The sequence below is a fragment of the Cuculus canorus genome, chromosome 28, assembly GCF_017976375.1.
Source record: "Cuculus canorus isolate bCucCan1 chromosome 28, bCucCan1.pri, whole genome shotgun sequence".
NCBI lineage: Eukaryota > Metazoa > Chordata > Aves > Cuculiformes > Cuculidae > Cuculus > Cuculus canorus.
Genome location: NC_071428.1, coordinates 426,263 through 451,112, shown reverse-complemented (window position 1 = coordinate 451,112; position 24,850 = coordinate 426,263). Strand labels below are relative to the sequence as shown.

At 63.5% G+C, this 24,850-nt stretch overlaps 3 protein-coding genes across 3 annotated transcripts; 2 read left to right on the top strand and 1 right to left on the bottom strand.

Annotated features, from left to right (window-relative positions):
• The first annotated feature begins 1,024 nt into the window (after positions 1 to 1,024).
• Positions 1,025 to 11,973, top strand: TARS2 (threonyl-tRNA synthetase 2, mitochondrial). The gene is made up of 18 exons (XM_054050624.1): positions 1,025 to 1,072; positions 1,158 to 1,354; positions 2,530 to 2,653; positions 2,758 to 2,879; positions 2,950 to 3,067; positions 3,546 to 3,610; positions 3,713 to 3,791; positions 3,887 to 4,033; positions 4,118 to 4,216; positions 5,655 to 5,821; positions 5,897 to 6,059; positions 6,130 to 6,267; positions 7,759 to 7,836; positions 7,921 to 8,021; positions 8,578 to 8,679; positions 9,269 to 9,341; positions 10,656 to 10,770; positions 11,759 to 11,973. The coding sequence occupies exons 1-18, from the start codon at positions 1,025 to 1,027 to the stop codon at positions 11,905 to 11,907; spliced, it is 2,085 nt and encodes a 694-aa protein (XP_053906599.1). The 3' UTR covers positions 11,908 to 11,973.
• A 1,858-nt stretch (positions 11,974 to 13,831) lies between these two features.
• ECM1 (extracellular matrix protein 1) lies at positions 13,832 to 20,461 on the top strand. The gene is made up of 7 exons (XM_054050796.1): positions 13,832 to 13,955; positions 16,330 to 16,401; positions 17,194 to 17,483; positions 17,578 to 17,937; positions 19,077 to 19,297; positions 20,084 to 20,171; positions 20,249 to 20,461. Exons 1-7 carry the CDS (start codon positions 13,910 to 13,912, stop codon positions 20,414 to 20,416), a joined length of 1,245 nt encoding a protein of 414 aa, XP_053906771.1. The 5' UTR covers positions 13,832 to 13,909; the 3' UTR covers positions 20,417 to 20,461.
• Positions 20,462 to 23,058: 2,597 nt separating this feature from the next.
• Positions 23,059 to 24,669, bottom strand: RPS27 (ribosomal protein S27). Its single transcript, XM_054051036.1, has 4 exons — positions 24,582 to 24,669; positions 23,730 to 23,838; positions 23,528 to 23,638; positions 23,059 to 23,225 (listed from the first exon to the last, which is right to left on the bottom strand). Exons 1-4 carry the CDS (start codon positions 24,585 to 24,587, stop codon positions 23,197 to 23,199), a joined length of 255 nt encoding a protein of 84 aa, XP_053907011.1. The 5' UTR covers positions 24,588 to 24,669; the 3' UTR covers positions 23,059 to 23,196.
• Positions 24,670 to 24,850: the final 181 nt, after the last annotated feature.

Sequence of the window (24,850 nt, the reverse complement as noted above, 5' to 3'; positions counted from 1 at the left end):
TTCCCATCCCCCTATGATTGATTCCCATCCCCTGTGATTGGTTCCCATCCCCCTATGATTGATTCCCATCCCCTGTGATTGGTTCCCATCCCCCTATGATTGATTCCCATCCCCCTCTGATTGATTCCCATCCCCTGTGATAGGTTCCCATCCCTCTATGATTGATTCCCACTCCCTGTGATAGGTTCCCATCCCCCTATGATTGATTCCCATCCCCTGTGATTGGTTCCCATCCCCCTATGATTTATTCCAGCCCCTGTGATTGGTTCCCATCCCCCTATGATTTATTCCAGCCCCTGTGATTGATTCCCATCCCCTGTGATTGGTTCCCATCCCCCTATGATTCATTCCCAACCCCTGTGATTGGTTCCCATCCCTCTATGATTGATTCCATCCCCTGTGATAGGTTCCCATCCCTCTATGATTGATTCCATCCCCTGTGATTGGTTCCCATCCCCCTCTGATTGATTCCCAACCCCTGTGATTGGTTCCCATCCCCCTCTGATTGATTCCCAACCCCTGTGATTGGTTCCCATCCCCCTATGATTGATTCCCAACTCCTGTGATTGGTTCCCATCCCCCTATGATTGATCCCCATCCCCTGTGATTGGTTCCCATCCCCCTATGATTGATTCCCAACCCCTGTGATTGGTTCCCATCCCTCTATGATTGATTCCCAACCCCTGTGATTGGTTCCCATCCCCCTATGATTGATTCCCATCCCCTGTGATTGGTTCCCATCCCCCTATGATCGATTCCCCGCCCCTGCGTTCTGATTGGTTCTGCCGCGCGCTGTGATTGGTCCCCGCTTCCATCCCTGCGCTCTGATTGGTTATCTCCCCCGCCGCGGTTCTCACGTCTCTCTTCTGGGCGGGTTCATTCATGGCCTTCCGCGCGGTGCGATTGGTTCCCGCCCCGCGCTCTCATTGGTTCTCTCGCCCCGCTCCGCGCTCTGATTGGTTCTCTCGCCCCGCTCAGCGCTCTGATTGGCAGCCGCGCGCCGGAAGAGGCGGGGCCTCGCACCATGCTTCCGGCGCGCCGGCTCCTCACGGGGGCACCGCGGCGGTACCGGGTGCGCTCGGACCCCACTCCTCCCCGTTCTCCCCGTTTCCCCCCCGGTTCCTCCCGTTCTCCTCTAATCCTGCCCTCCCCTGCAGGTCTCCGTGCCGGACCCCGAGCGCCTCCGGCTGTTCCAGCGGCTGCGGGACGGCGATGGGAGCGGGGCCGGTCCCGGTCCCGGTACCGCCGCGGTGCCCCCGCCCGGGGCCCCGATCCGCATCGCCCTGCCCGGGGGGCGGTGCCTGCCCGGCCGCGCCCAGCAGACCACGCCGCTCCAGGTGGCCGCGCAGCTGGGGTACGAGGGGGCCCCGTTGTCCCTACGGGATCCCCATTGTCCCCTCGGGGTCCCCACACGGTCCCAAATGTCTCCTCAGGGTCCCCTCGGGGTCCTCACATGGTCCCCAATGTCTCCTCAGGGTCCCAAATGTCCCCACAGGGTCCCCACAATGTTCTCGGGGTCCCCTCAGGTACTCAGGGTCTTCCCATGGGTCCCACGGTGTCCCTATTTCCCACAAGGAATCCCCATAAGGTCCTCAGGGTCCCCACAAGTTACTCAGGGTCTCCTCGGAGTCCCCATTGTCCCCACAGGGACCTCAGGGTCCCTGTTGTCCCCATGGCATCCTCATTGTCCCCACAGAGTCCTTGCAAGGTCCTCGGGGTCCCCATTGTCCCACTGTGTCCCCACAGGCCTGCACAGGCTCCTCTCAGGATCACTGTTGTCCCCATGGCATCTCCGCAAGGTCCCCGTTGTCCCCATGGTGTCCCCGCAGGGTCCCCATTGCCCCCACAGGGTTCCCACAAGGTCCTTGCGGTCCCCATGGGGTCCCCATTGTCCACATGGAGTACCCATGAGGTCCCTGTTTTTCCCACAGGGTTCCCACAAGGTCCTCAGGGTCTCCATTGTCCCCACAGCACTCCCACAAGGTCCTTGAGGTTCCCATGTTGTCCCCAATGTCCCCATTGTCCCCACGCTATCCCCAGAGTCCCTGTGCTGCCCCAACGGGGTCCCTGGTGCCTCATCAGGGTCCCCATGGGATGCCACAAGGTCCTCAGGGTTCCCGTTGTCCCCAGGGGGTCCCTGCAAGATCCTCAAGGTCCCCTCAAGTGCTCAAAGTCTTCCCAAGGTCCCCACAGTGTCCCCAGTGCCCCCTCAGGGTCCTCACAGGGTCCCCAGAAGGTCCTAATGGTCCACATTGTGTCCCTATGGGGTTCCCACGGTGCCCACAGGATTCCCATAGTGTCACCAAGGTCACCATGTTGTCCTGTCACAGCCCTTAGGGTCTCTGTGAGGTCCCTGCAGTGTCCCCGCTTTCTCTTCAGGGTCCTGACAGGGTCCATGTTGTCCCCATGGTTCTTCTGGTGTCCCCACAAGGTCTCCATTGTCCCCATGAGGTCCCCGTGGTTCCTGCAGGGTCCTCAGAGTCCCCAGGAGGTCCCCGCAGCCCCTCAGTGTCCCCGGTGTCCTCACAGGGGTGATGTGGCAGCGACAGCGCTGGTGGCCCGGGTGAACGGGACCCTCCAGGACCTTGAGCGGCCGCTGGCGGGTGACGCCGACCTGGAGCTCCTCGACTTCTCAGCACCAGAGGGACGGGAGGTGAGTCGGGTGGGACACGGAGCACCGGGGCCACCTCCTGCTCCTCTCACAGCCCGCGTCCCCCCCCCCACTTTGTCCCCTGTGTCCCTTCCATGTTCTTCCAGGCTTTGTGGCGCTCGGGCGCCTGCGTCCTGGCAGCGGTGGCGGAGCAGTTCTATGGAGCCGCGCTCTGCATCGCCGAAGCCACCGAGGACGGCTTCTTCTGTGATCTCCACATGGGAGACAGGTATGGGGGGGCCGTAGGGCAGGGTCTCCCGAGGGGTGGCGGTGTCCCTAACCTGTCCCCTGCCCCGCAGGACAGTGCAGCGCGCGGAGCTGCCGGCGTTGGAGGAGGCGTGCGCCACATTCGCCCGCGCAGGCCACCGCTTCGAGCGCCTCGAGGCCACGCGGCAGCAGCTGGAGGAGCTCTTCAAGGTGACACCCCGGGGTCCCCTTCTGGGTGCCCCCTCCCTCCCCAGTGTCCCCCCATCCCCATTGCATTCCCTCCCCAGTGTCCCCACTTTCCCAATTGCATCCCCGCCCCGTCCCCATTGTGTCCCCTCCTGTGTGTCCCCTCCCTCCCCATTGCGTCCCCTCCCCTGTCTCCCCTCCCTTCCCCACTGGGGACACCTCCCCTGTGTCCCCACTCCCCAGGGTGTCCCCTCCCCATGATGTTGTCCTCCTCCCCAGTGCCCCACCTCTCCATTGCGTCCCCCTGCCCAGTGTCCCCCCTCCCCATTGTGTCCCCCCTCCCCATTGTGTCCCCCTCCCCAGTGTCCCCCTCCCCAATGTCCCCCCTCCCCATTGTGTCCCCCTCCCCAGTGTCCTCACTCTCCAGCGCATTCCCCCCCCCCCGTGCCCCACTCCCCTTGTGCCCCCTCCCCACGACGCCCCCTCCCCACTGTGTCCCCAGCACAACACCTTCCAGCTGCAGCGGATCCAGGAGGAGGTGACATCCCCAACGGCCACCGTCTATAGGTGAGGAGGTATGGGGGGCAGAGATGGAGGGGTGGGGGTCCCCACGTCCATCCGTCTGTCCCCACATCCATCTGTTTGTCCCCACATCCATCCGTCCCGCAGGTGCGGCCCCCTCCTCCAGCTCTGCCGCGGGCCCCTCATCCGGCACACGGGGTTGATCACCTCGCTCCGTGTCCTCACGGTGGGTCCAGCTGTGGGGCAGGATCTGGGGGAGGACACCCCAGCACCTGCAAACCCCCACCCTGATCCCTGCCCCCCAACCCTGCCCCACGGCAGAGCTCAGCCGCCTTCTGGCAGGGGCCCAGCAGCCGCCACTCGCTGCAGCGCCTCGCCGCCGTCGCCTTCCCCAGCGCCCAGCACCTCGCCGACTGGCAGCGGGCGCAGGATGAGGCCGCGCTGCGGGATCACCGCCGCATTGGGAAGGTGAACCCCACACTGGGGGGACGGGACTGGGGGGGTGGGGCCTAGCGAACCCCAATAATGCCCATTCGCCCCACACGCCTACAGGAGCAGGAGCTTTTCTTCTTCCACAAGCTCAGCCCCGGCAGCTGCTTCTTCCTGCCCCGCGGCGCCCACGTCTACAACGCCCTCGTTGACTTCATCAGGGTACGGCCCCACAGCTGCACCCCCTGCACCGAAATCCTTGCGCTCTGGCCCCATATTTGCACCCCAACTCTGCTCTGGCCCCACATTTGCGCCCTGCTGCACCCCAGTCCTGCTGTGCACCCCCACCAGCAGCCTGGCTGGGATCAGCTACGCAGTGGCCAGCAGGAGCAGGGATGGATCGTCCCCCCGGACTCAGATCCTCGAATCCTGGGTTCAGTTTTGGCCTCTCACTCCAAGAAAGACCTTGAGGGGCTGGAGTGCATCCAGAGAAGGGAAAGGAGCTGGGAAGGGGCTGGAGAACAGGGGTTGTGGGAGCAGTGAGGGCCCTGGGGCTGTTTAGTCTGGAGAAGCAGAGGCTGAGGGGAGACGTCGCTCTGCAGCTCGGTGCCAGGGCAGGGCTGGCTTGGATATTGGGAAAGATTCCTTTACGGAAAGGGCTGTCGGGCCTGGAACCGGCTGCCGGAGGAAAGGATTGAGTCACGGTTCCTGGAGGCACTGAGCGGCCGGGGCTGTGGTGGGGATGATGGTGTCAGGTTTACGGTTGGACTCGATGATTCCAAAGGCCTTTCCCAACCGGAACGATTCCCTCATTCTGTGGGTGCCCTGGTTCACCCTTGGCAGCAATTGGCACCCCTCCCCGGCCCCCCCCGAGCCCTCCACCCCTCTGCGCCCCCTCCCCGGCCCACCCAGACCCTATTGCCCCATCCCCATCTTTCTGCATCCCCTCCCATCACACCCAGACCTTGTCGCCCCCCTGTGCACCCCATCCCCTCTGACCTTCCCTGCCCCATTGCACCCCCTCCCCATCGCACACAGATCCTTCTGCCCCCTCCCCACCCTTCTGCACCTCCTTCCATTTCACCCAGACCTTGTTGCCCTCCTGCGCACCCCCTCCCCATCCCACCAAGACCCCATCATTCCCCTTCCCCACCCCACTGCGCCCCCTCCCCATCACACCCAGACCCTGGTGCCCCCTCCCCAGTCCTCTGCAACCCCTTCCTATCCCCTCAGACCCCTCCCATCTCACCCAGACCCTGTTGCCCCTTCCCCACCCCACTGTGCCCCCCTCCCCATCATACCCAGACCCTGGTGCCCCTTCCCCACCCCACTGCGCCCCCTCCCCATCACACCCAGACCCTGGTGCCCCTTCCCCATCACACCCAGACCCTGGTGCCCCCTCCCCAGTCCTCTGCACCCCCTTCCTATCCCCTCAGACCCCTCCCATCACACCCAGACCCTGTTGCCCCCTCCCCACCCCACTGCACCCCCTCCCCATCACACCCAGACCCTGCTGCCCCCTCCCCATCCCCTGCGACCCCTCCCACCGCACCCATACCCCCTCGCATCCCCAGTCCCCGCTGCGCCCCATACCTTGCAGCCCCCAACGTCCCCCCGGGCTGGAAGCCATGGGGCAATGCTGATGTTCCCATCCCTGCAGAGCGAATACCGGGCGAGGGGCTTCTGCGAGGTGGTGACCCCCAACGTGTTCAGCCCGCAGCTCTGGGAGCTCTCGGGGCACTGGCAGCACTACGGCCCCCACATCTTCTCCTTCAGCGCCGGCACCGAGACGCTCTCCCTCAAACCCATGAACTGCCCGGCACATTGGTGAGCTGAGGGATGGGGGGACACGCGGCAGCGGGGCCGATGCTGCGGCTGACGCATCTGTCTGTCTGTCTGCAGCCTGATGTTCGCCCACCGGCCGCGGTCGTGGCGGGAGCTGCCCTTGCGCCTGGCTGATTTCGGGGTGCTGCATCGCAACGAGCACCCCAGCGCCCTGACGGGGCTGACGAGGGTGCGGCGCTTCCAGCAGGATGATGCCCACATCTTCTGCACGCTGGAGCAGGTGAGGGTCCCCGCTGTCCCCTCCTGGCCCCCAAGTTGTCACCTTCCCCCTGCTGACCTCTCGTCCCCAGCTGGAGGGTGAGATCGATGCCTGCCTGGACTTCATCCGGGCAGTCTACGCAGTGCTGGGCTTCTCCTTCCGCATGGCCCTGGCCACGCGTCCCGAAGGATTCCTCGGCGACCCCGAGACCTGGGACCGCGCTGAGCAGGTGGGACGGGGACAGAGCATGGCCCTGCTGCGAGCTCTGTCCCCAGCGTCACATCCCAGTTTTGCCACCGTGTCCCCAACGTGTCCCCTCAGCCTTGCTGGTGTGTCCCCCGCATCGTGTCCCACGTGCCGTGTCCCAGCTTTGTCCCCAAATCCCAACGAGGCCATTGTGTACCCACCAATGTTCCCTTAGTTTTGCATCCCAGCTTTGTCCCCGTGTGCTGTACATGGGTTTTCAGCTTTGTCCCCTTGTCCCCTGCACTGATTTGTCCCTGTGTCCCATGTCCCAGCTTGGCCATAACGTCTCTTGTGAAGGGCCCTGGGCATTGTGTCCCCAGTGTCGTGTCATTTCTGTGTCACATCTCCATCGTGTCCCCTGCATTGTGTCCATATATTGTCCCATGTCACATCTCCTGCATCATGTCCTTTCCATCCTACCTGCGTCCCCTGCTTTGTCACACATCCTTTCTATCGTGTCCCTTGCATGTACATTGTCCCCTACATCGTGTCTCTACATTGTCCCCTGCATCATGTCCATATGTTGTCCCATGTCACATCCCTTGCATTGTGTCCCCTCCATCCTACCTGTCCCTTGTCCCCTGCTTTGTCTCCCTGTATCACATCCCTTCCATCGTGTCCCTTGCATCATGTCTCTATGTTGTCCCCTGAGTCACATCCCTTGAATCGTGTCCCCTCCATCCTACCTGTCCCTTGTCCCCTGCTTTGTGTCCTGGTGTCATAGCCCTTGAATCGTGTCCCCCCCATCCTACCTGTCCTTTGTCCCCTGCATTGTGTTCCAGTGTCACATCCCTTTGTCCTGTGTCCCCCGCACTGTGTCTCCTGCTTTGTGTCCACACATTGTCCCGTGTCCCCTCCCTTCTATTGTGTCCCCTCCATCCTACCTGTCCCTTGTCCCCTGCTTTGTGTCCCTGTGTCACATCCCTTCTATCATGTCCTTTGCATCATATCTCGACGTTGTCCCGAGTTGCGTCCCTTGGATCGTGTCCCCTCCATCCTACCTGTCCCTTGTCCCCTGTTCTGTGTCCTTGTGTCACATCCCTTCTATCATGTCCTTTGCATCCTATCTCGACGTTGTCCCCTGAGTTGCGTCCCTTGAATCATGTCCCCTCCATCATACCTGTCCCTTGTCCCCTGCTTTGTCCCCTGCTGTCACATCCCTTGAATCGTGTCCCTTCCATGGTACCTGTCCCTTGTCCCCTGCTTTGTGTACCTGTGTCACATCCCTTTGTCCTGTGTCCCCTGCACTGTGTCTCCTGCTTCGTGTCCATATGTTGTCCCGTGTCACATCCCTTGCATCGTGTCCCCTCCATCCTACCTGTCCCTTGTCCCCAGCTTTGTGTCCCTGTATCACATCCTTTCCATCGTGTCTCTACCTTGTCCCTGGGTCATGTCCCTTGTATCCTGTCCCCTCCCTTCCATCGTGTCCCCTCTGTACTACCTGTCCCTTGTCCCCTACTTTGTGTCCCTGCAGCAGCTGGAACGGAGCCTCCGCGCCTTCGGGCAGCCCTGGGAGCTGAGTCCGGGTGACGGCGCCTTCTACGGCCCCAAGGTGACAGATTGCAGGGGTGGGGGGACCCTGAAGGGTCAAACTGGGACCCTTTGGCACCCCCATCCCGCCCAATATTCCCGCTAGATCGATATCCGGATCAAGGATGCCCTGGGCCGGCAGCATCAATGCGGCACCATCCAGCTGGATTTCCAGATGCCGGAGAGGTTCGGGCTGGAGTACGCCAGGTACGAGGAAGAGGGGGGGAGCAGGATTTGGGAAGAGGGGGGGCAGGATTTGTGCTGGGGGGCAGAATATTGGACCAGGGGGTGAGGATTGGAGTGGGAGACTTAGGACCTGGGAGGGCAGGATTTGGGGCTGAGGGGTAGAATATTAGACCAGGGGCTGAGGATTGAGGCTTGGAGGGGGAGGGTTTGGGCTGGGCGGGGGTCAAGATTGGGACCAAGGGGTCAGAATTTGGGGTTGGGGGGGGCAGAATATTGGACCAGGGGGTGAGGTTTGGGGTTGGGGTTCAGGATTGGGGTTAGAGACAATCAGGATTTGGGGTTGAGGGGACAGGATATGGGGCTAGGAGGTGGAATATTGGACCGGGAGTGAGGATTGGGATGAGGGGGTCAGAGTTTGAGGCTGAGGGGTCAGAATTTGGGGTGAGGATTGGGGCTGGGAGGATGGAATATTGAACCACAGGGTGAGGATTGTGGCTTGGGAGTTCGTCAGGATTGGTCTGAGGGAGGTGAGGGTCCCCCCTGCACCCCCTTTGACCCCGGTGTGTCCCCCCCCCAGTGCGACAGGGGGGGCGGCGCGGCCGGTGCTGATCCACCGGGCAGTGCTGGGCTCCGTGGAGCGCATGGTGGCTGTGCTGGCCGAGAGCTGCGGCGGCCGCTGGTGAGGGTCCGGGACCCCAAACACTGAGGGGCACCTCCAAATCCCAGAGACACCCCCATCCTGAGGGACACCCCCCAATCCCTGGGGACACCCCCCTAATCCAGCTGTCCGCCCACCCTGTCCATCTGGGGACACCCCCTAATCCCTGAGGACAGCCCCCTATCCTAAAGCCACCCCCCCAATCCCTAGAACACCCCCTAATCGCTGGGGACACCCCTGTCCCTGGGGACACCCCCCTAATGTAATCGTCCCCTCCCCAGTCCCTCAGGGGACACCCCCCCCCAAATCCTGAGGGTGACTCCATCATGGGGACCCCCTCCAATACGTGGGGTACTCTGTAATCTATGAGGACCCCCCCATCCTGAGGAACCCCCCGAGTCCCTGGGACACCCCTCCCCAATTCCCTGGGAGCCTCCCCAAACCATGAGACCCCCCCTATCCTGAGGACACTCCTCCATCTCAAAGGCATCCCCCCAATACCTGGGCTCCCCCCTAGTCCAATAGACCCCCCCCCTATTCCCAGGACTCCCCCTATCTCTGCCCCCTCCCCAATCCCCGAATCCTGCTGTGACCCCCCCGCTGTCCCCAGGCCGCTCTGGCTGTCCCCGCTGCAGGCCATGGTCATCCCGCAGGCCCCCGACATCGAGGAGTACGCCCGTGAGGTGAGCGGGACCCCCTTATCCCCCCCCGGTCCCCCCCTCCAGCCCCCCACATCCTCCTGTGACTCCACAGCCCCTCTATTCCCTCCTGTCCCCGCATGTCCCCCCCATTCCCAAGCCTCCCTGTGTGTCCCCCATCCTTCCATGCCCTCTTCCCCCCACACCCCCCATGTCCCCCCATTCCCCCATATTCCAAAACATCCCCCCTGTCCCCCCATTTCCCCCCCAATTTCCTCTCATGCCCCCTTACCCCCCAATATCCCTCCACACACTCGTGTTCCCCCATTTCCCCATGCCTCCATGTGTGTCCCCATGTCCCCCCCCATTGCCCCATGCCCCCCCCAACACCCCCCAATGCCCCCCTGTCCCCCCACACCCCCTAATGCCTCCCTGTCCCCCCACATCCTCCCCTGCCCCCCAACATCCCATCACAGCCCCTCAAAGCCCCTGTATCCCCCCACATCCTCCCCTGCCCCCCAACATCCCCTCACACACCCCCAAAACCTCTCTATCCCCCCACATCCTCCCCTGCCCCCCAACATCCCCTCACACACCCCCAAAACCTCTCTATCCCCCCACATCCTCCCCTGCCCCACAACATCCCCCCATAGCGCCCCTGTCCCCCCACATTCCTCTACGTCCTCCCTGCCCCTCAACATCCCCCACACTCCCCAATTCCCCCGTCCCCCCACATCCCCACAGATCCACCCCTGCCCCCCAACACACCCCCACGCCCCCCAAAGCTCCCACATCCCCACACATCCTCCGCTGCCCCCCACACCCCCGCCCCCCAATATCCCCCCAAAGCTCCCCCGTCCCCCCACATCCCCACAGATCCACCCCTGCCCCCTAACACACACCCATGCCCCCCAAAGCTCCCACATCCCCACATATCCTCCCCTGCCCCCCAATATCCCCCCAAAGCCCCCCGTCCCCTGCCCCCAAAGCTCCCACATCCCCACACATCCTCCCCGCCCCCCAACATCCCCCCACACCCCCCAAAGCTCCTCTGTCCCTCCACATCCCCACACATCCTCCCCTGCCCCCCACACCCCCTGCCCCCCAATATCCCCCCAAAGCCCCCCTGTCCCCCCACATTCCTCTACGTCCTCCCCTGCCCCCCAACAGCCCCCCACACTCCCGAATTCCCCCCTGTCCTCCCACATCCCCACACATCCTCCCCGCCCCCCAACATCCCCCACACCCCCCAAAGCCCCCCTCTTCCCCTTCACCTCCCCACATCCTTCCCTGCCCCCCAATACCCCTTCCCACCCCCCAAAGCCCCCCTGTCCCCCCACAACCCCCGGTGCCCCTCAGGTGCAGGCAGTGCTGCGGGGAGGGGGCATCCTGGCCGACCTGGATGGGGACGCGGGGGCCACCCTGGCCAGGAAGATCCGCCGCGCCCAGCTCGCCCAGTACAACTTCCAGCTGGGTAAGTGGGGGGTCCAGCCCGTGTTCCCCCAGAACCCCCCCACCCCCATGGCCCCCCAGAACCTGGGAGCACTGGGACCCCTTGGTCCTCACTTTGGGACCCCCCTGAGACCCCCTCAGGACCCCTCCTTATGCCCTCTTGAGACCTCCTCAGGGTCCTAAGAGACCCCCTCCTTTAGGGGACCTTTTTGGGATCCCTCCCGAGACCCCCCCTTGGGAATGCTCCCCGGGACCCTCCCTGGGATGCCTCCCAACACCCCCTTTGGGACCCCTCCTTGGAAGCCCCCCCTGGGACGACCCCACTTTGGGACCTGCCTTGAGACCCCCTGGGACCCCAGCACCGCCTGGGACCCCTTTGGGATGCCCCCACCTTGGGACCCCCCCCCAAGACCCCATTTGTGACCCTTCCTGAGACACACGCCCCCCCCCCCCCTTGGAACTCCCTCCAGGACCCCTTGGGATTCCCACTTTGGGACCTTCCTTGAGACCCCCCACCTTGGGGACTCCTCGGCACCCCCTTGGCACCCTTTGAGACCTCTCCCCTCCTTGGGACCCCCCAGCACCCCCTTGGCACCCTTCTGGGACCCTTCTCCCCCTTGGGAACACCTTGGGATCCCCCAGCACTCCTTTGGGACAGCCCCCCTCCTTGGGAACACCCTGGGACCCCCTGGCACCCCTTTAGGACCTCTCCCACCCTGTTGGAAACGCCCTGGGACCCCCCAAGAACTCCATGAGACCCCTTCGAGACCTCTCCTGGGACTCCCCAGGATCTTATGAGACCCCCTTTAGGACCCCCCTGGGACCCCCCAACACCCCCTGGGACCACGCTTTGGGACCAGACCCCTTTGAGCCCCCTCCGGGACCCCTGGCCTTGGGCGGGCTGTGGTGCTCCCATGGGTGCTGGGGGCTGCACGTGCAGGGTGTTGGTGACCTGGGTTGGGGGCGACACCCATGGGTGCCCCCCACCCACCCCCGTGTGTCCCCCCCAGTCGTGGGCCAGCGGGAGCGCGCACACGGCACCGTCAACGTCCGGACGCGGGACAACCGGCAGCTGGGCGAGCACGAGCTGCGCTGGGCACTGCAGCGGCTGCAGGAGCTGCGCGATGCCCGTGTCCCCGATGCCGAGCAGCGCTTCTGACACCCCCTCATGTCCCCCCCCGCACGTGTGTGTGTCCCCCACTTTGACGCCCATTAAAGTGCTGGGAAATGGTGTCAGACTGTGGCTGGAGCTGAGACCGGAGCAGCTCAGTGCAGCTCTCATGGGTCCTGGGGAGGGAGGGGTTAAATGCTTGGGGCCCCCCTACCCCAGTATCTGGGTGTCCCATCCCAATATCTGGGTGTCCCCCCCACCCCAGACACATGGGTGTCCCCCCACTCTAGACACCAGCATCTCCCCATACTGGAGACCTGGGTCCTCCTGCACCCCAGTACCTGGGTGTCCCTCCACAACACTTGTCCCCCCCTGCACCCCAGTATTTGTGTGCCCCCCACCCCAGACACCAATGTCCGCCCCCACTGGACACCTGGGTCCCCTCTGCACCCCAATACCTGGGTGTCCCATCCCCACACCTCAAATTCTTGCCCCCCCCCCAACTTTGTGGGGTCCCCCCTGACTCCTGGATCACTTCCCACATGGGAATTCCCCACCTGGATGTTTCGGGGTGTGTCCCCCCTATGTCTGGGTCCTATCCCAACTCCTGTCCCCCCTCCCCCAAAATTTGTGCTCCCCCCCCCGAACTCCCAGCTCCTCTCCTACCTGGAAATTCCACCCCCCATACCTGGATACCTGTATCACCCCCCACCCCCCCCCCAACTCCTGGCTCCCCTTCCACCTGGGAATTCCCCGTCTCAATTCTTGCCCCCCCAAACCCCTGGATCCCCTCCTGCCTGGGAATTCCACCCCTCTAAAATGTCTGGGTGCCCCCCCCAAGCCCCTGGCTCCCCTCCAGCCTGGCAATTCCAACCCCCTCGGATCCCCCCCCAACCCCCCCGTGGGGGTTGCGCAAACCCCGTGTCACGTCCCAGTGTTGGGCAATTGAGCAGAGGGGGGGGGACAGGGCTGTCCCCCCCCATCCCTGGGCACCTGCCCAAACCCTTGGGCTCTGGGGGGGCAGGAAATGGGACCCCCCCCCCCTCCTGGTTCTGGGGTGAAGAGGTTGACGGAGGCTGTGCCCCCCCTTGTCACTGCTGCCCCATGCATCTCCCACTGGGATGGGGGCACGAATTGAGCCCCCCTCTGCCCAAAGGGGGAATCCCTCCATGGGTGGCCCCCCCAGTCCCCCCCCCGGCCAGTGCGGGGGTGAGTCACCGGGTGCGGCAGGCCCCAAAAATGGGGTAAAAACCACAAAATCCGGCTTCTTCCCCCGGCTGTGACGCAGGGGTCTGGGGGGGGGGGGGGACATGGGTCCAGCGGGGGGGAATGGGTGCTCGAGGGGGGAGGATATGGGTCCTGGGAGAGGGAATGGGGGGATATGAGGTCCCAGGGGGAGTCTGGGGGTTCAGGGAGTGACATGGAGACATGGATGGGGGGAACGTGAGGTCCTGGAAGGGGCGGGAGGTTGGGGCTCAGGGGTGACATGGGGACACAGGTGGCAGAGGACACACACATGGGGTCCTGGGGGGGGGGGGTGGGCTATGAGGGGTTTGGGGGGGCTCATGGGGTGACATGGGGACATGGAAGGGGGGAATATGAGTTCCTAGGGGGGTCTGGGAGCTCTAGAGGGGACATTGGGGATCAGGGGTGACATGGGGACACGGAGGGGGAACACCGATGAGGTCTTGGGGGGACTATGAGGGGTTTGGGGGGGCTCATGGGGTGACATAGGGACTCGGAAGGGGGGAATATGGGGCCCTGGGGGGGGGTCTGGGGGCTCGGAGGGGAATGTGTGGGCTCAGGGGTGACATGAGGTCTTGGGGGGGCTCATGGGGGTCCCAGGGGTGGGGGGGTGAGGTCCCCGTGCTGCCCCAGCCTGGCTGATGGGGAGGGGGGGGTGTCCCTGTTTGGGGGTGCAGGCTCCAGCCCAGCCTCCCCCGCCTCGTCTCCCCCCGTTTCCCCCCCCCAGGCTGTGACTCAGCCCCGCACCCGCCCCGGCTCTTCATAAGGCGGCGGAGGCGGCCGTGGGCCCACAGCGCCCGACACCATGGCGGCCCTCAGCCTCCTCCTCCTCCTCCACCTCTGCGCTGACGGTGAGTCCTGGGGTCCCCTCAGGGACACCTGGAACCCCTCCCCAAAGGTCTGGGTGTGTCCCCCCCCCCCCAAACACCTGGGTGTCCCCCAAAAAAGGTCTGGGTCCCTCTCTGGGCTCCTGGATCGCCTTCCTGAACACCTGGATCCCCTCCCAAACGCTTGGATCCCTCCCCAAACAAACACCCAGATCCCTTCCTGAACTCCTGAATCCCTTCCCAAACACCTGGATTCCCTCCCAAACGCTTGGATCCCTCCCCAAACACCCAGATCCCTTCCTGAATCCCTGAATCCCTTCCCGAACACCTGCCCACACATTTTGGTGCCCTCCTGGGACATCTGGATCCCCCTCCCAAACCCCTGGATCCCTCCTAGGACACCTGGGTCCCCTTCCTGAACGCCTGGATCCCTTCCTTAGGCACTTCGATCCCTTCCCAAACCCCTGAATCCCTCCCCAAATCCCTGGGTCCCTCCCAGGGTGCCCGTTTTCCCCTTCCTAAAGACCTGAGTCCCCTCCCGGACACCCAAGTCCCCTTCCCAAATGCCTGGATCCCCTTCCTGAGCACTTAGATCCCTTCCCAAACACCTGAGTCCCTCCTGGGACACCTGGACCCCCTCCCTGGGCACTTGGAGCCCTCCCTGAATACCTGGGTCCCCTTCCTAAACATCCGGATCCCCGTTGGGACACCTGCATCCCCTTCCCAAACCCTCAGGTTCTCTCCTTGACACTTGGGAATACCCCCCCCAAAGGTCTGGGTCCCTCCTGGGACACCTGGATCCCCTCCCTAAGCACCTGAATCCCTTCCTGGGACACCTGGATCACTTCAAGAACACCCAGGTCCATGCCCACACATTTTGAGGCTCTCCCTGGACACCTGGGTCCCCTTCCCAATCCCCTGGGTTCCTGCTTAGGTCTCTGGGTCCCCCCTGCTTGACACCTGCATCCCTGCCCATGCAGCTGGGCCACCTCCCGGGCCACCTGGGCTACCTTCCGGGCCACCTGGGCCCCTGCCTGGATGCTTGGGTCCCCTCCCACGCATCAGGGTCCCCTCCACAGAGCCCTGAGTCCCCTTCTTCTCTGTCAGGGTCCCTTCCTGAATGTTTGGGTCCCCTCCCAGAACAGCTAGGTCCCTTCCCACACACTTGGGCCATCTCCCTGGACACCTGGGGCACCTCCCCGGATGCCTGGGCCACCTCCCTGCACACCTGTGTCCCCTCCCTAGATACCTGAGTCCCCTACCCAAACCCCTGCGTCCCTTCCTGGATCCCTGGGTCCCTCCCCGGACACCTGAACCCCCTCCCCAGGCACCTGAACCCCCTCCCCAGACACCTATATTCCCTTCCTGGACACCTGGGCCACCTGTCCAGACACCCGAGTCCCCTACCCAAACCCCTGCGTCCCTTCCTGGATCCCTGGGTCCCTCCCCATTCACCTGAACCCCCTCCCCATTCACCTGAACCCCCTCCCCAGACACCTATATTCCCTTCCTGGACACCTGGGCCACCTGTTCAGATACCCGAGTCCCCTTCCCAAACCCCTGGGTCCCTTCCTGGATCTCTCGGTCCCCTCCCCAGACACCTGAACCCCCTCCCCAGACACCTGAACCCCCTCCCCAGACACCTATATTCCTTCCCTGGACACCTGGGCCACCTGTCCAGACACCCGAGTCCCCTTCCCAAACCCCTGGGTCCCTTCCTGGATCCCGGGGTCCCTCCCCAGACACCTGAACCCCCTCCCCATTCACCTGAACCCCCTCCCTGGAGACCTGCACCCCCTCCCCAGACACTTGAACACCTCCCCAGACACCTGTATTCCCTCCCTGGACACCTGGGCCACCTGTTCAGATGCCCGAGTCCCCTTCCCAAACCCCTGGGTCCCTTCCTGGATCCCTCGGTCCCCTCCCCAGACACCTGGGCCACCTTCCTGGAGACCTGAACCCCCTCCCCAGACACCTGAGCCCCCTCCCCAGACACCTGTATTCCCTCCCTGGACACCTGGGCCACCTGTCCAGACACCCGAGTCCCCTTCCCCAAACCCCTGGGTCCCTTCCTGGATCCCTGGGTCCCCTCCCCAGACACCTGAACCCCCTCCCCAGACACCTGGGACACCTTCCTGGAGACCTGAACCCCTCCCCAGGCACCTGAACCCCCTCCCCAGACACCTGAGTCCCCTTCTCAACCCCCTGGGTCCCCTCCTGGACCCCTGGGTCCCCTCCCCACACCCTTGTGTCCCCCCTCTGGACTCCTCGGTCCCCTCCTCATGGTGGGTCTCCAAAGCTGTGCAATCGGGGGGTTCCCACTTGCCCACCCCCCTGGGTGGGGGTGCCCCTGCTGATCCCGTCTGTCCATGTCATCCCCTCCCCTCCTTGGTGACAGCGGTGGCACCGGAGCCACACCAGCACGTGGCACAGCAGAGCGTGGCCTGGCAGGAGCCTGACATCAAACAACGTGAGAGTGGGGAGCGCAGGGGGGGGCACCCCGGGATGGGGACAGGGGACAGCAGGGTGGGGACAGGGAATGTTGGGGATAGGGAGGGACAAGAGGACATGGAGGGGGCAGAGGGGGACACTGAGAGGTGGGGACAGGGATGGGGGGAACATGGGGACACTGAGGGGTGGGGTCAGGGGGGGCACCAGAGCGGGGCCAGGGATGGAGGGGACATGGGGACACCCAGGATGGGGACAGGGATGGTGGGGGACATGGGGACAGGGAGTGTTGGGAATGGGGAGAGGCATGGGGACATGGGTGGGGGGACATGGGGACACTGAAGGGTGGGGACAGAGGGGATGTGGGGGGCACCAAGTTGGGGATATGGATGAGGAGAACATAGGGGGACACCATTTTGGGGACAGGGATGTGGGGACAGGGAGTATTGGGGATGGAGAAGGGACATAAGGGGACACTGAGGGGTGGGGACAGGGGGGCACCAAGGTGGGGACATGGATGGGGGGTACATGGGGGCAGGGAGTGTTGGGGATGGGGAGGGACATGGGAACACCCAGGGGTGGGGAGAGGGATGGGGGGGACATGGATGGGGACACATGGAGAATCAGGAGGGACAACATGGGAACAAGGGGGCGTGGGGACGGTGTGGGGGGCAACATGGAGGACCCCAGGGGCAACAAGGGGTGGAAATGCGGGGCCACCGCGATATGAGGGGGACAGGGACAGGGAACAAATACAGATGGGGGGCACATAGGGACGAGTGTCACCTGCCTCCCCACACCCCCTATCTCTCAGTGCTGCAGGAGGAGCTGGACCCCCAGGTGCCCCCCGATGTCCTGGTGGCGGTGATGGGCACTGTGACCCCCCACCCTCCCAGCACCTTGGATGGCTTCCCCCCTGCCTGGCCCGTGGACGCCGCCGTCACCCGCCATTGCTGTCAGCCTCCTCGGCCGCCCCCGACCCCTCTGCTACCCCCTACCTCCTTCAGCCACCTGCGCCGGCAGGCGGCCGCGCTCAACGCCTTCCGGCCCCGCCTCGACGCCTGCTGCCACCATGACACCCCGCTGTCCTGCGCCCGCCATGCCGTGAGTGCCGGGGGGACACGGAGACACCGGGGGAGGGGGACACGCACAGAAGGGGGGGACACGCAGAGCAGGGTCTGACATCGCCGTCTCGCAGTGGACGGATGTTCTGGATGGATTCTGCGCTGATGAATTTGGGGTGAAGACGCGGCAGTTCCACTGCTGCCGGCAGCACGGCAAGGCACGGCGCCGGTGCTTCATCCAGAGCTCCAACGCCACTACCAAGGCCATCGTCAGCCACGAGGCCATCGCCGTCACCACCTGGGACCCCGTCATCGAGCCGCTCTTCCCGCCCGGTGAGCCCACGGAAGCCAACATGGACAACATCTGCCGGCTGCGGGCGCTGCGTCCCGGCCCCAACGGCCGCTCTGGGCCCCGTGTCCGCATGCGACTGCGCCTGGAACGTGACTACGGCCGCTGCTGCCGCAACGGGAGCCTCACCTGTGCCCACAACGCCGTGAGTGATGGGGGGTACTGGGGGGCAAGGAGGGACCCGGGCATCCAAGAGGGTCTCGGGTATCTGGGAGGGTCCCAGGCATCCAAGGGCTGGAGGGACCCTGGTGTTTCAGGATGAACTCGGGCATCCAGAAGGGACCCAGGTAGCCACCAGGGTCCCAGGTGGCAAGGAGGGACTTGGGTGGCAAGGATGGACCCAGGTATCCAGGAGGATCCCAGATGGCAGAGAGAGATCCAAGCATCCAACAAGGGTCCCAAGCATCCAGAAGGGACCCTGGTGTTCAGGAGGGACCCAGGCATCCAAGGGCTGGAGGGTCCCAGGCATTCGGGAAGGGGACTCGGGTGTTCTGTAAGGAATTTATGTCTCCAGGAAGAGATCCAGGCATCCAGGGAGGAGCCTTGGATGCCCATGAAGTGACCCAGGTGGCAGGAAAGGACCCAAACATCCTGGGAGGGACCCAGGTCTCCAGGAAGGGAGGGAACCCAGGTGTCCTGAGAATGATCCTGACATCCAGGAGGGACCCAAGTGTCCTGAGAATCCTGACATCCCGGAGGAACCCAGGTGTCCTGGGAATGATCTGGCATGCTGGAGGGACCCAAGTGTCCTGGGAATGATCCTGACACCCTGGACGGACCCAGGCATCTGGGAGGGTCTCAGGTGTCCAAGGACTGGGGGGACCCAGATAGCAAGGAGGGACTTGGGGATCCAGAAAGGGACTCAGGTGTCCTGGGGATGACCCAAGTGGCCTGGGAGGAACCCAGGCATCCAGGGGCCCGAGGGGATCCAGGGGTCCCACTGTTCCAGGGCTGGGTGACTCGGGCGCCTGGGGGTCCCAGCACCTGGCGGATGCATTACCCGGGGGTCCTGGGGCACCGAGGGTCCCAGTGTCCTGGGCTGGGGGTCCCCAGTGCCCTGGTGTTCCAGGATTGGGGGACTCAGAGGGTCTTGCTGTCCCACGGTTGGGGGTCCTGGGTGCCTGGAGGTCCCAGTGTCCCTGGCCTGGGGGCACCTGGGGGTCCCAGTGTCCCAGGGGTCCTGGTGTCCTGAGCTTGGGGGATCCAGGGGATCCCAGTGTCCCAGAGCTGGGGGTCCCGGTGTCCTGGTGCCCCTGTCCCCATCTGCCCCCCCGTTCCCCGCAGTGGCAGAAGGGGCTGGATCGGTTCTGCCGGGAGGAGGCGGCAGTGAAGACGGGGCAGCACCGGTGCTGCCGGCACGGGGGTCCCCACTCCCGCGCCCGCTGCTTCGCTGCTGTCGCCCCGTTCCCCGCGTACGACCGCGAGCTGCACAACGTGAGCCTCGTCCAGCCCGACAGCGCCCTGCTGCGCTTGCTCTGCGCCCCCACCCGCCTGCTGTCCAAGAGGTGAGACCCCAGAGCCCCCCGTGACCCCCAACACCCCGCAGTGACCCCCCAGCACCCCCCAAGACCTCCCCAATGACCCCCAGTACCCTTCCAGTGACCCCCCCCAGTGACCCCCAGATCCTGCCCCACCTGCTCTCCAAGAGGTGCGACCCCAAACCCCCCAGCAACCCCCCAAATGATCCCCCAGTGACCCCTCAAGACCTCCTCAATGACCCACAGACCTGATCCCAAACACCCCCCAGCGACCCCCCAACAACCCCAATGACCTCCAGCACCCCCAAATGACCCCAACACTCCCACCCACCTGCTCAGCAAGAGACATGGCCCCCCAAACCCCCAAATAACCCCCATCTCCTCCCCCTGAGAGACCCAACCCCCCAGCAACCCCTGACCCCCAACAACCTCCCTTAAGGACCCCGACCCCCAATGCCCAAAGGGACCCCAACCCTGCATCGCCCCCATTTCAGAGGGTGCCCAGGACCCCCCACTCCCATGACACCCCCTTCCTTGTGTCCCACTCATCTCAGAGGGGACCCCCCACCCTGCGCCTCCCCCAGGACGCCCCATCTCCAAGGGGTCCCCCATTCCCAAGACCCCCCTGTACCCCAAGACCCCCCATCCCAGAGGGAATCGAGGTACCCAGGACCCCCCACCCCTACGTGTGTCCCCCCATTTCAGACAGGATTCAAATGTCCCAAACCCTCATCCCCATGACCTCTCCATCTTTGGGGTCCCAGGTGTCCCCCCCCTTCAATGTCCCTCACCCAGTGACCCCATGTCCCGCAGGCGCCCAGTGCCGGAGCTGCTGGGGGCCGTGACAGCCGCGTGCTGCCCGCTGCCCCCCAAAAACCAAAGTGCCTGTGCCCAGGAGCAGGTGAGTGTTCTTTTTGTGGGGTCCAGGGGTTCTGGGGACCCCCCTAACACCACCTTGACCCTCCCCCTCGCCCACAGCTCTCCCAGGGCATCGCCACGCTCTGTGCCAGCTCCTGGCGTGACCCCCACGGCTGCTGCTCGCACGAGAACCCCGTTGAGCGGCGTCGCTGCTTCAACGCCTCGTACCTGAACAAGGTCACCCTGGGGGCTGCCGTGCCCCCCCCACCGCCCGGCCACGACGAGTAACCCCCCGCCACAGACCGAGGGGACAATAAAGGTGCTGTGCTGTCACCTGCGAGTGCCTCGGTGTCACCACTGGCTGTGTGAAGGGCTCTGTGCCTCAGTGTCCCCACTCTGGGGTGGGTTGTCTCTGTGCCTCAGCTTCCTCATTATCGGGGGGCGTTCTGTGCCTCAGTTTCCCCATTGTGTGTGGAGGGGTCTCTGTGCCTCAGTTTCCCCATTGTGTGTGTGGAGTGTCTCTGTGCCTCAGTTTGTCCATGGTGGGGTTATCTGTGCCTCAGTTTCCCCATGGGGGTGTGTGTGTGTCTCTGTGCTTCAGTTTCCCCATTTTGTGTGGAGGAGTGCCTCTGTGCCTCAGTTTCCCCACTCGGGGGGGGGGGACAGGGACGCATCTCTGTGCCTCAGTTTCCCCATTGTGTGTGTGTGTGGGGGGGGGGGTGTCTCTGTGCCTCAGTTTCCCCTCTCAGGGTGTGTGTATGAGTCACATGGGGTGTGTCACCGTGTTTGGGTATCGGGGTGCGCCAGAGAGGCAGGAGAGGGGGGACCCTGATGTCCAGAGTGACAAAAAGGCTCTGTGTCCCCCACATGTGATTCCATGCCCCCCCCCCAATCCTCACATCCCCTTCGGTGTCCTGAGGGGGTGTTTGGGGGTCCCTTAGTTTGGGGGTTCCTGAGAGGACATTCGGGGGTCCTAAGGCTTGTGTTTGGGGGGTCCTTTAGTTTGGGGGTCCCTAGGGGTGGTTGGGGTCTCAGTGTGTGTTTGGGGGTCCTTTAGTTTGGGGGTCCCTAGGGGTGGTTGGGGTCCCAGTGTGTGTTTGGGGGTCCTTTAGTTTGGGGGTCCCTAGGGGTGGTTGGGGTCCCAGTGTGTGTTTGGGGGTCCTTTAGTTTGGGGGTCTCGGTGTATTTGGGACTCCCAGTGTGTGTGTTTAGGGGTCCATGGCGGTGTGCTTAGGGGTCCCTAGAAGGCAGTTGGGGGTCCTTTAGTTTGGGGGTCCCTTAGTTTGAGGGCCCCAGTGTGTGCTTGGGGCTCCCTGCGTATGTGTTTGGGGGGTCCCTTAGTTCAGGGGTCCCCGAGTGTGTTTGGGGGTCCCTCCCCGTGCTGTGACACAGCCCAGGGGCTGCAGTCCCCTTCCCCGCTGCCTCCTCCACTCTGGCTCCTGCCCCATTTGTCACCACACTTTCCCCAATCCCCCCTGCAGCCACCGAGGGTCCCCCAGCCCCGAGACCCCACACTTGTTCGGTCACACGCGCTTCAGCTCCTCCAGGGATGAGAGGCATTCCTGTTTTCCATGTTAAATCCCTGATTTTTGGAAGAATCACCGCTTCCTGGGTGCAGCAGGGACCTGGGGCCGTTCAAGCTGAGGGGAGACCTTATTGCTCTCCAGAACCACCTAAAAGGTTGCAGAGAGGCGGGTGTTGGTCTCTTCTCCCCACTGAGAGGAGATGGACGAGAGGGAACGGCCTCGAGCTGCGTCCGGGGAAGTTTAGATTGGACATCAGGAAAAATTCCTTCACCGAAAGGGTTCTCAAGCCCTGGAACGGCTGCCAGGGAGGTGGTTGAGTCCCCATCCCTGGAGGGGTTTAAAAGGCGGGAGATGAGGTGCTTGGGGACATGGTTTAGTAGTGGATGGGGACGGCTGGAGTTGACCTCAGGCGTCTCTTCCAACCTGGTAATTCCAGGAATGGTTCTGAATCGAAATAGCAGAGATTCAGCCCAGATACACCAGAGAAATAAAGGCTCTGGCCCAGACTGCCCAGAGCTGCCCTGCTGGTGGGATTCAGATTCACCCCAACTCCCACTCCTGCTGCAGTGGGAGCAGGGAAGCGTTGGCGCCTCTCCGCTCCCCCAATCCAAAGGGGGTCAAACTCCCCTGGTCCTGACAGCTGGCGGAAAAGCGCTGCCTCAGAGCAATGCAAACTGGAAGCCACCTGCGCGCAACGATCACCTCTTCCTCTGGAATTCCAGTCAGGGAAGTGGGAATCCCTCAGTTCTGACTGCAATTCCAGTCAGGGAGGTAGGAATCCCTCAGCTCCAACCGCCATCCCAGTCAGGGAGGTGGCAATCCCTCAGCTCTGACCACAATTACAGTCATCCCTCAGCTCTGACCGGATTCTTCCCTTCCCTCACTGTCAGAGCAGCTCCTCCATCCCTCAGCAAGTTCGCAGTTCAGGCGTGGAAATGTGAACTTTGTCCCTTCGCGACCTTTAATTCATGCCAGCTTTCCACATCTCTCTGGAACCAGACTCAGATCATTCCAGAAGATACCAGAGCCAACAGCGATTGGTTTCTCCTGAGCCTTTGGTCAGGATCCAATCTGAACCTCAACCAGAAAGTAGTAACAAGATGGGAAACATCCCACTTGCAAGTCTAACACAGAAATCCAGAGGAGCCTCCTCGGATTTCCCACTGTGTGGGATTTTCCTACCTGCCCTGCAGGTTCCCAGTAAAGAATGGGACTCCAGGAAATCCCTACACGCAGAGAATGTGATGTTACAGCAGCGAGAGATCCTGGGTTTACTCGTGGCCTGGCTAAAAGGAAGGGTTTTGTGTTTCCAAGGTTTCTGTCCATCAGATTCCTTCACGTAAGGAAAGGAAAAGGGCTGCCCAGCCATCCCTCTCTCGCAACGAAGGACCAGAACACTAAAAGGAAGCTTATTTGTATGTATTTTATCCAAAATTTATTGACAGCGGGATGGGTGGGGCTACAGGGACAGCCTGGAAAGTCACCTCTGTGGCACCGGGAGCTCCTGCTCTGTAGTCCCATCCATCCCCTGCGCTCGCCGCTTTAGTGCTGCTTCCGTCGGAAAGAGCAGCCTGAGGAAGGGAAAAAGAAACATGGAGCGTGGTCAGAAACGCTGAAACCTCTGTAAAACCCTTTTAAACAAGGATTTCCTAGTCCCGCAAGCCCAAATTCAACTTGTTTTGCCTTAAAAAGAAAGCACCGCCCTAGTTCTCAGGTTGCCCAGGGGGTTTTTGAACCTTCCAGAGCTGAAAGTCAGTACTTCCAACAGTCCCTTTGGGATCAAAGTGGCTCCCCCGAGGCAGAAGGGGCTCAAAAGCCACTCCCCCGAAGCAAAGGGGACCTCAAAATCCGCTCTGCCACCCCCAACACCCACCTTCTGTCAGCCTGGCCTTTCCCCCTGTGGGCTGGCACAGCACGGTGGAGCAGCCCACGCACAACACGACGGTCTGAGCGTGGCTGAACACCGTCGTGATCTTGTAGCAACCTGGGGAAAAAGGGAAGAATAGTCAGGAGGGAGCAAGGGGGGGACACACCGGGAGCCCAGGGCTGAGCCTCAGCTCTGCTTCCTATCCTACCGGGGCATTTGACGTCCATGAAGTAGGAGTTGGGGCTCTGCACGAGCCGTTTCTTCTTGTGCTTCCTCTTCTCCTCCTCAGGGGAAGGGTGCAGCAGGTCCTTGGCCAGCTGCAGGGACAGTCCCGGTTAGTGCCAAGGCCCCGGTGAGCATCCAGACTCCCTTGGGGAATGCACAGTCCTGACCCCAGTTGGTGCACAGCTCTCAGCCCTGGCGAGTGACCTGTTCCCGACCCCAGTTCCCGGCTGGCATCCGGTCCCCGTTAACGCCCGACTCCCAGTGAGTGCCCAACCCTCCAGCCCTGGCCCCTAGAACGCCATTTAACGCCCAGCTCTCCGTCTCGGTTAGTGCCCGGTACCGGACCCCAGGTCCCAGTGGCCACTCGGTCTCTTTTAGTGCCCAGCCGCGGTCCCGAGGCCCCGGTTAATCCCCGGCCCCCAAGTGAATGTCGAGCTCTCAGCCTCGGCGAGCGCCCAACCCTCCAGCCCCGGCTCTCAGAGCCCCGTTGGCTCCCGGTCCCGGTTCGTGCCCGGCCTCCGGGGAGCGCCCAGCCCTGGCCCGGTACCGGCCCCGCTCCCCAAGCCCCGGTTGGCGCTCCCAGCCCCGGCAAGCGCCATCCCCGGACGCAGTCGGTACCCAACCCTCCCCATCCCCATCCCCATCCCCGCCTGCCGCCATTTTGCGGCCCCCGCCGCGGAGATGGCGCCGATCGCAGCACGCTCCGCAGCCCCCGTAGCGCCGCTCCCCGTCCCCTCCCCCCGTCCGGCATCCCCCCAGGCCCCGAGCAGCGCCGCGGGGCCCCGGCGGGCACAGGGAGGCCGGCGGGGGCGGCGCGGCCCGGGCGGGCGCTCACAGGCATGGTCGGCGTGGAGGCAGCGCCACCGAAAAGGGGCCAGGCCGGAAGCGGGCGCCGCTACATCCGCTGGCGGGGCTTCCCCGCACGGGCGGAAGTGAGGCGAGTGGGGAGCCTGGCGCCGCCATGTTGGGAAGGTCGAGACTCAGCCGCCATCTTTGGCACTAGAGCGGCCATGCTGTTCCCCCCGCCATGTTGGGAAGGTCGCGTGTCTGCAGCAGAAGAGACGTCGCGCCGCCATATTGGGAAGTACACGTGTCGGCCGCCAT

Bases quoted from the DNA above. Each gene is read 5' to 3' on its own strand.
- ECM1 (XM_054050796.1), top strand. From the start codon at position 13,910: ATGGCGGCCCTCAGCCTCCTCCTCCTCCTCCACCTCTGCGCTGACG. The intron at 17,938-19,076 runs GTGAGTGATGGG...CGTTCCCCGCAG, and splicing joins TCACCTGTGCCCACAACGCC to TGGCAGAAGGGGCTGGATCG. The intron at 19,298-20,083 runs GTGAGACCCCAG...CATGTCCCGCAG, and splicing joins ACCCGCCTGCTGTCCAAGAG to GCGCCCAGTGCCGGAGCTGC.
- RPS27 (XM_054051036.1), bottom strand. The intron at 23,639-23,729 runs GTAGGATAGGAA...CTTTTTCCCCAG, and splicing joins CATGGACGTCAAATGCCCCG to GTTGCTACAAGATCACGACG. The intron at 23,226-23,527 runs GTGGGTGTTGGG...TCCCTTCCTCAG, and splicing joins AAAGGCCAGGCTGACAGAAG to GCTGCTCTTTCCGACGGAAG.
- TARS2 (XM_054050624.1), top strand. From the start codon at position 1,025: ATGCTTCCGGCGCGCCGGCTCCTCACGGGGGCACCGCGGCGGTACCGG. The intron at 1,073-1,157 runs GTGCGCTCGGAC...CCTCCCCTGCAG, and splicing joins GGGCACCGCGGCGGTACCGG to GTCTCCGTGCCGGACCCCGA. The intron at 8,680-9,268 runs GTGAGGGTCCGG...CGCTGTCCCCAG, and splicing joins GAGAGCTGCGGCGGCCGCTG to GCCGCTCTGGCTGTCCCCGC.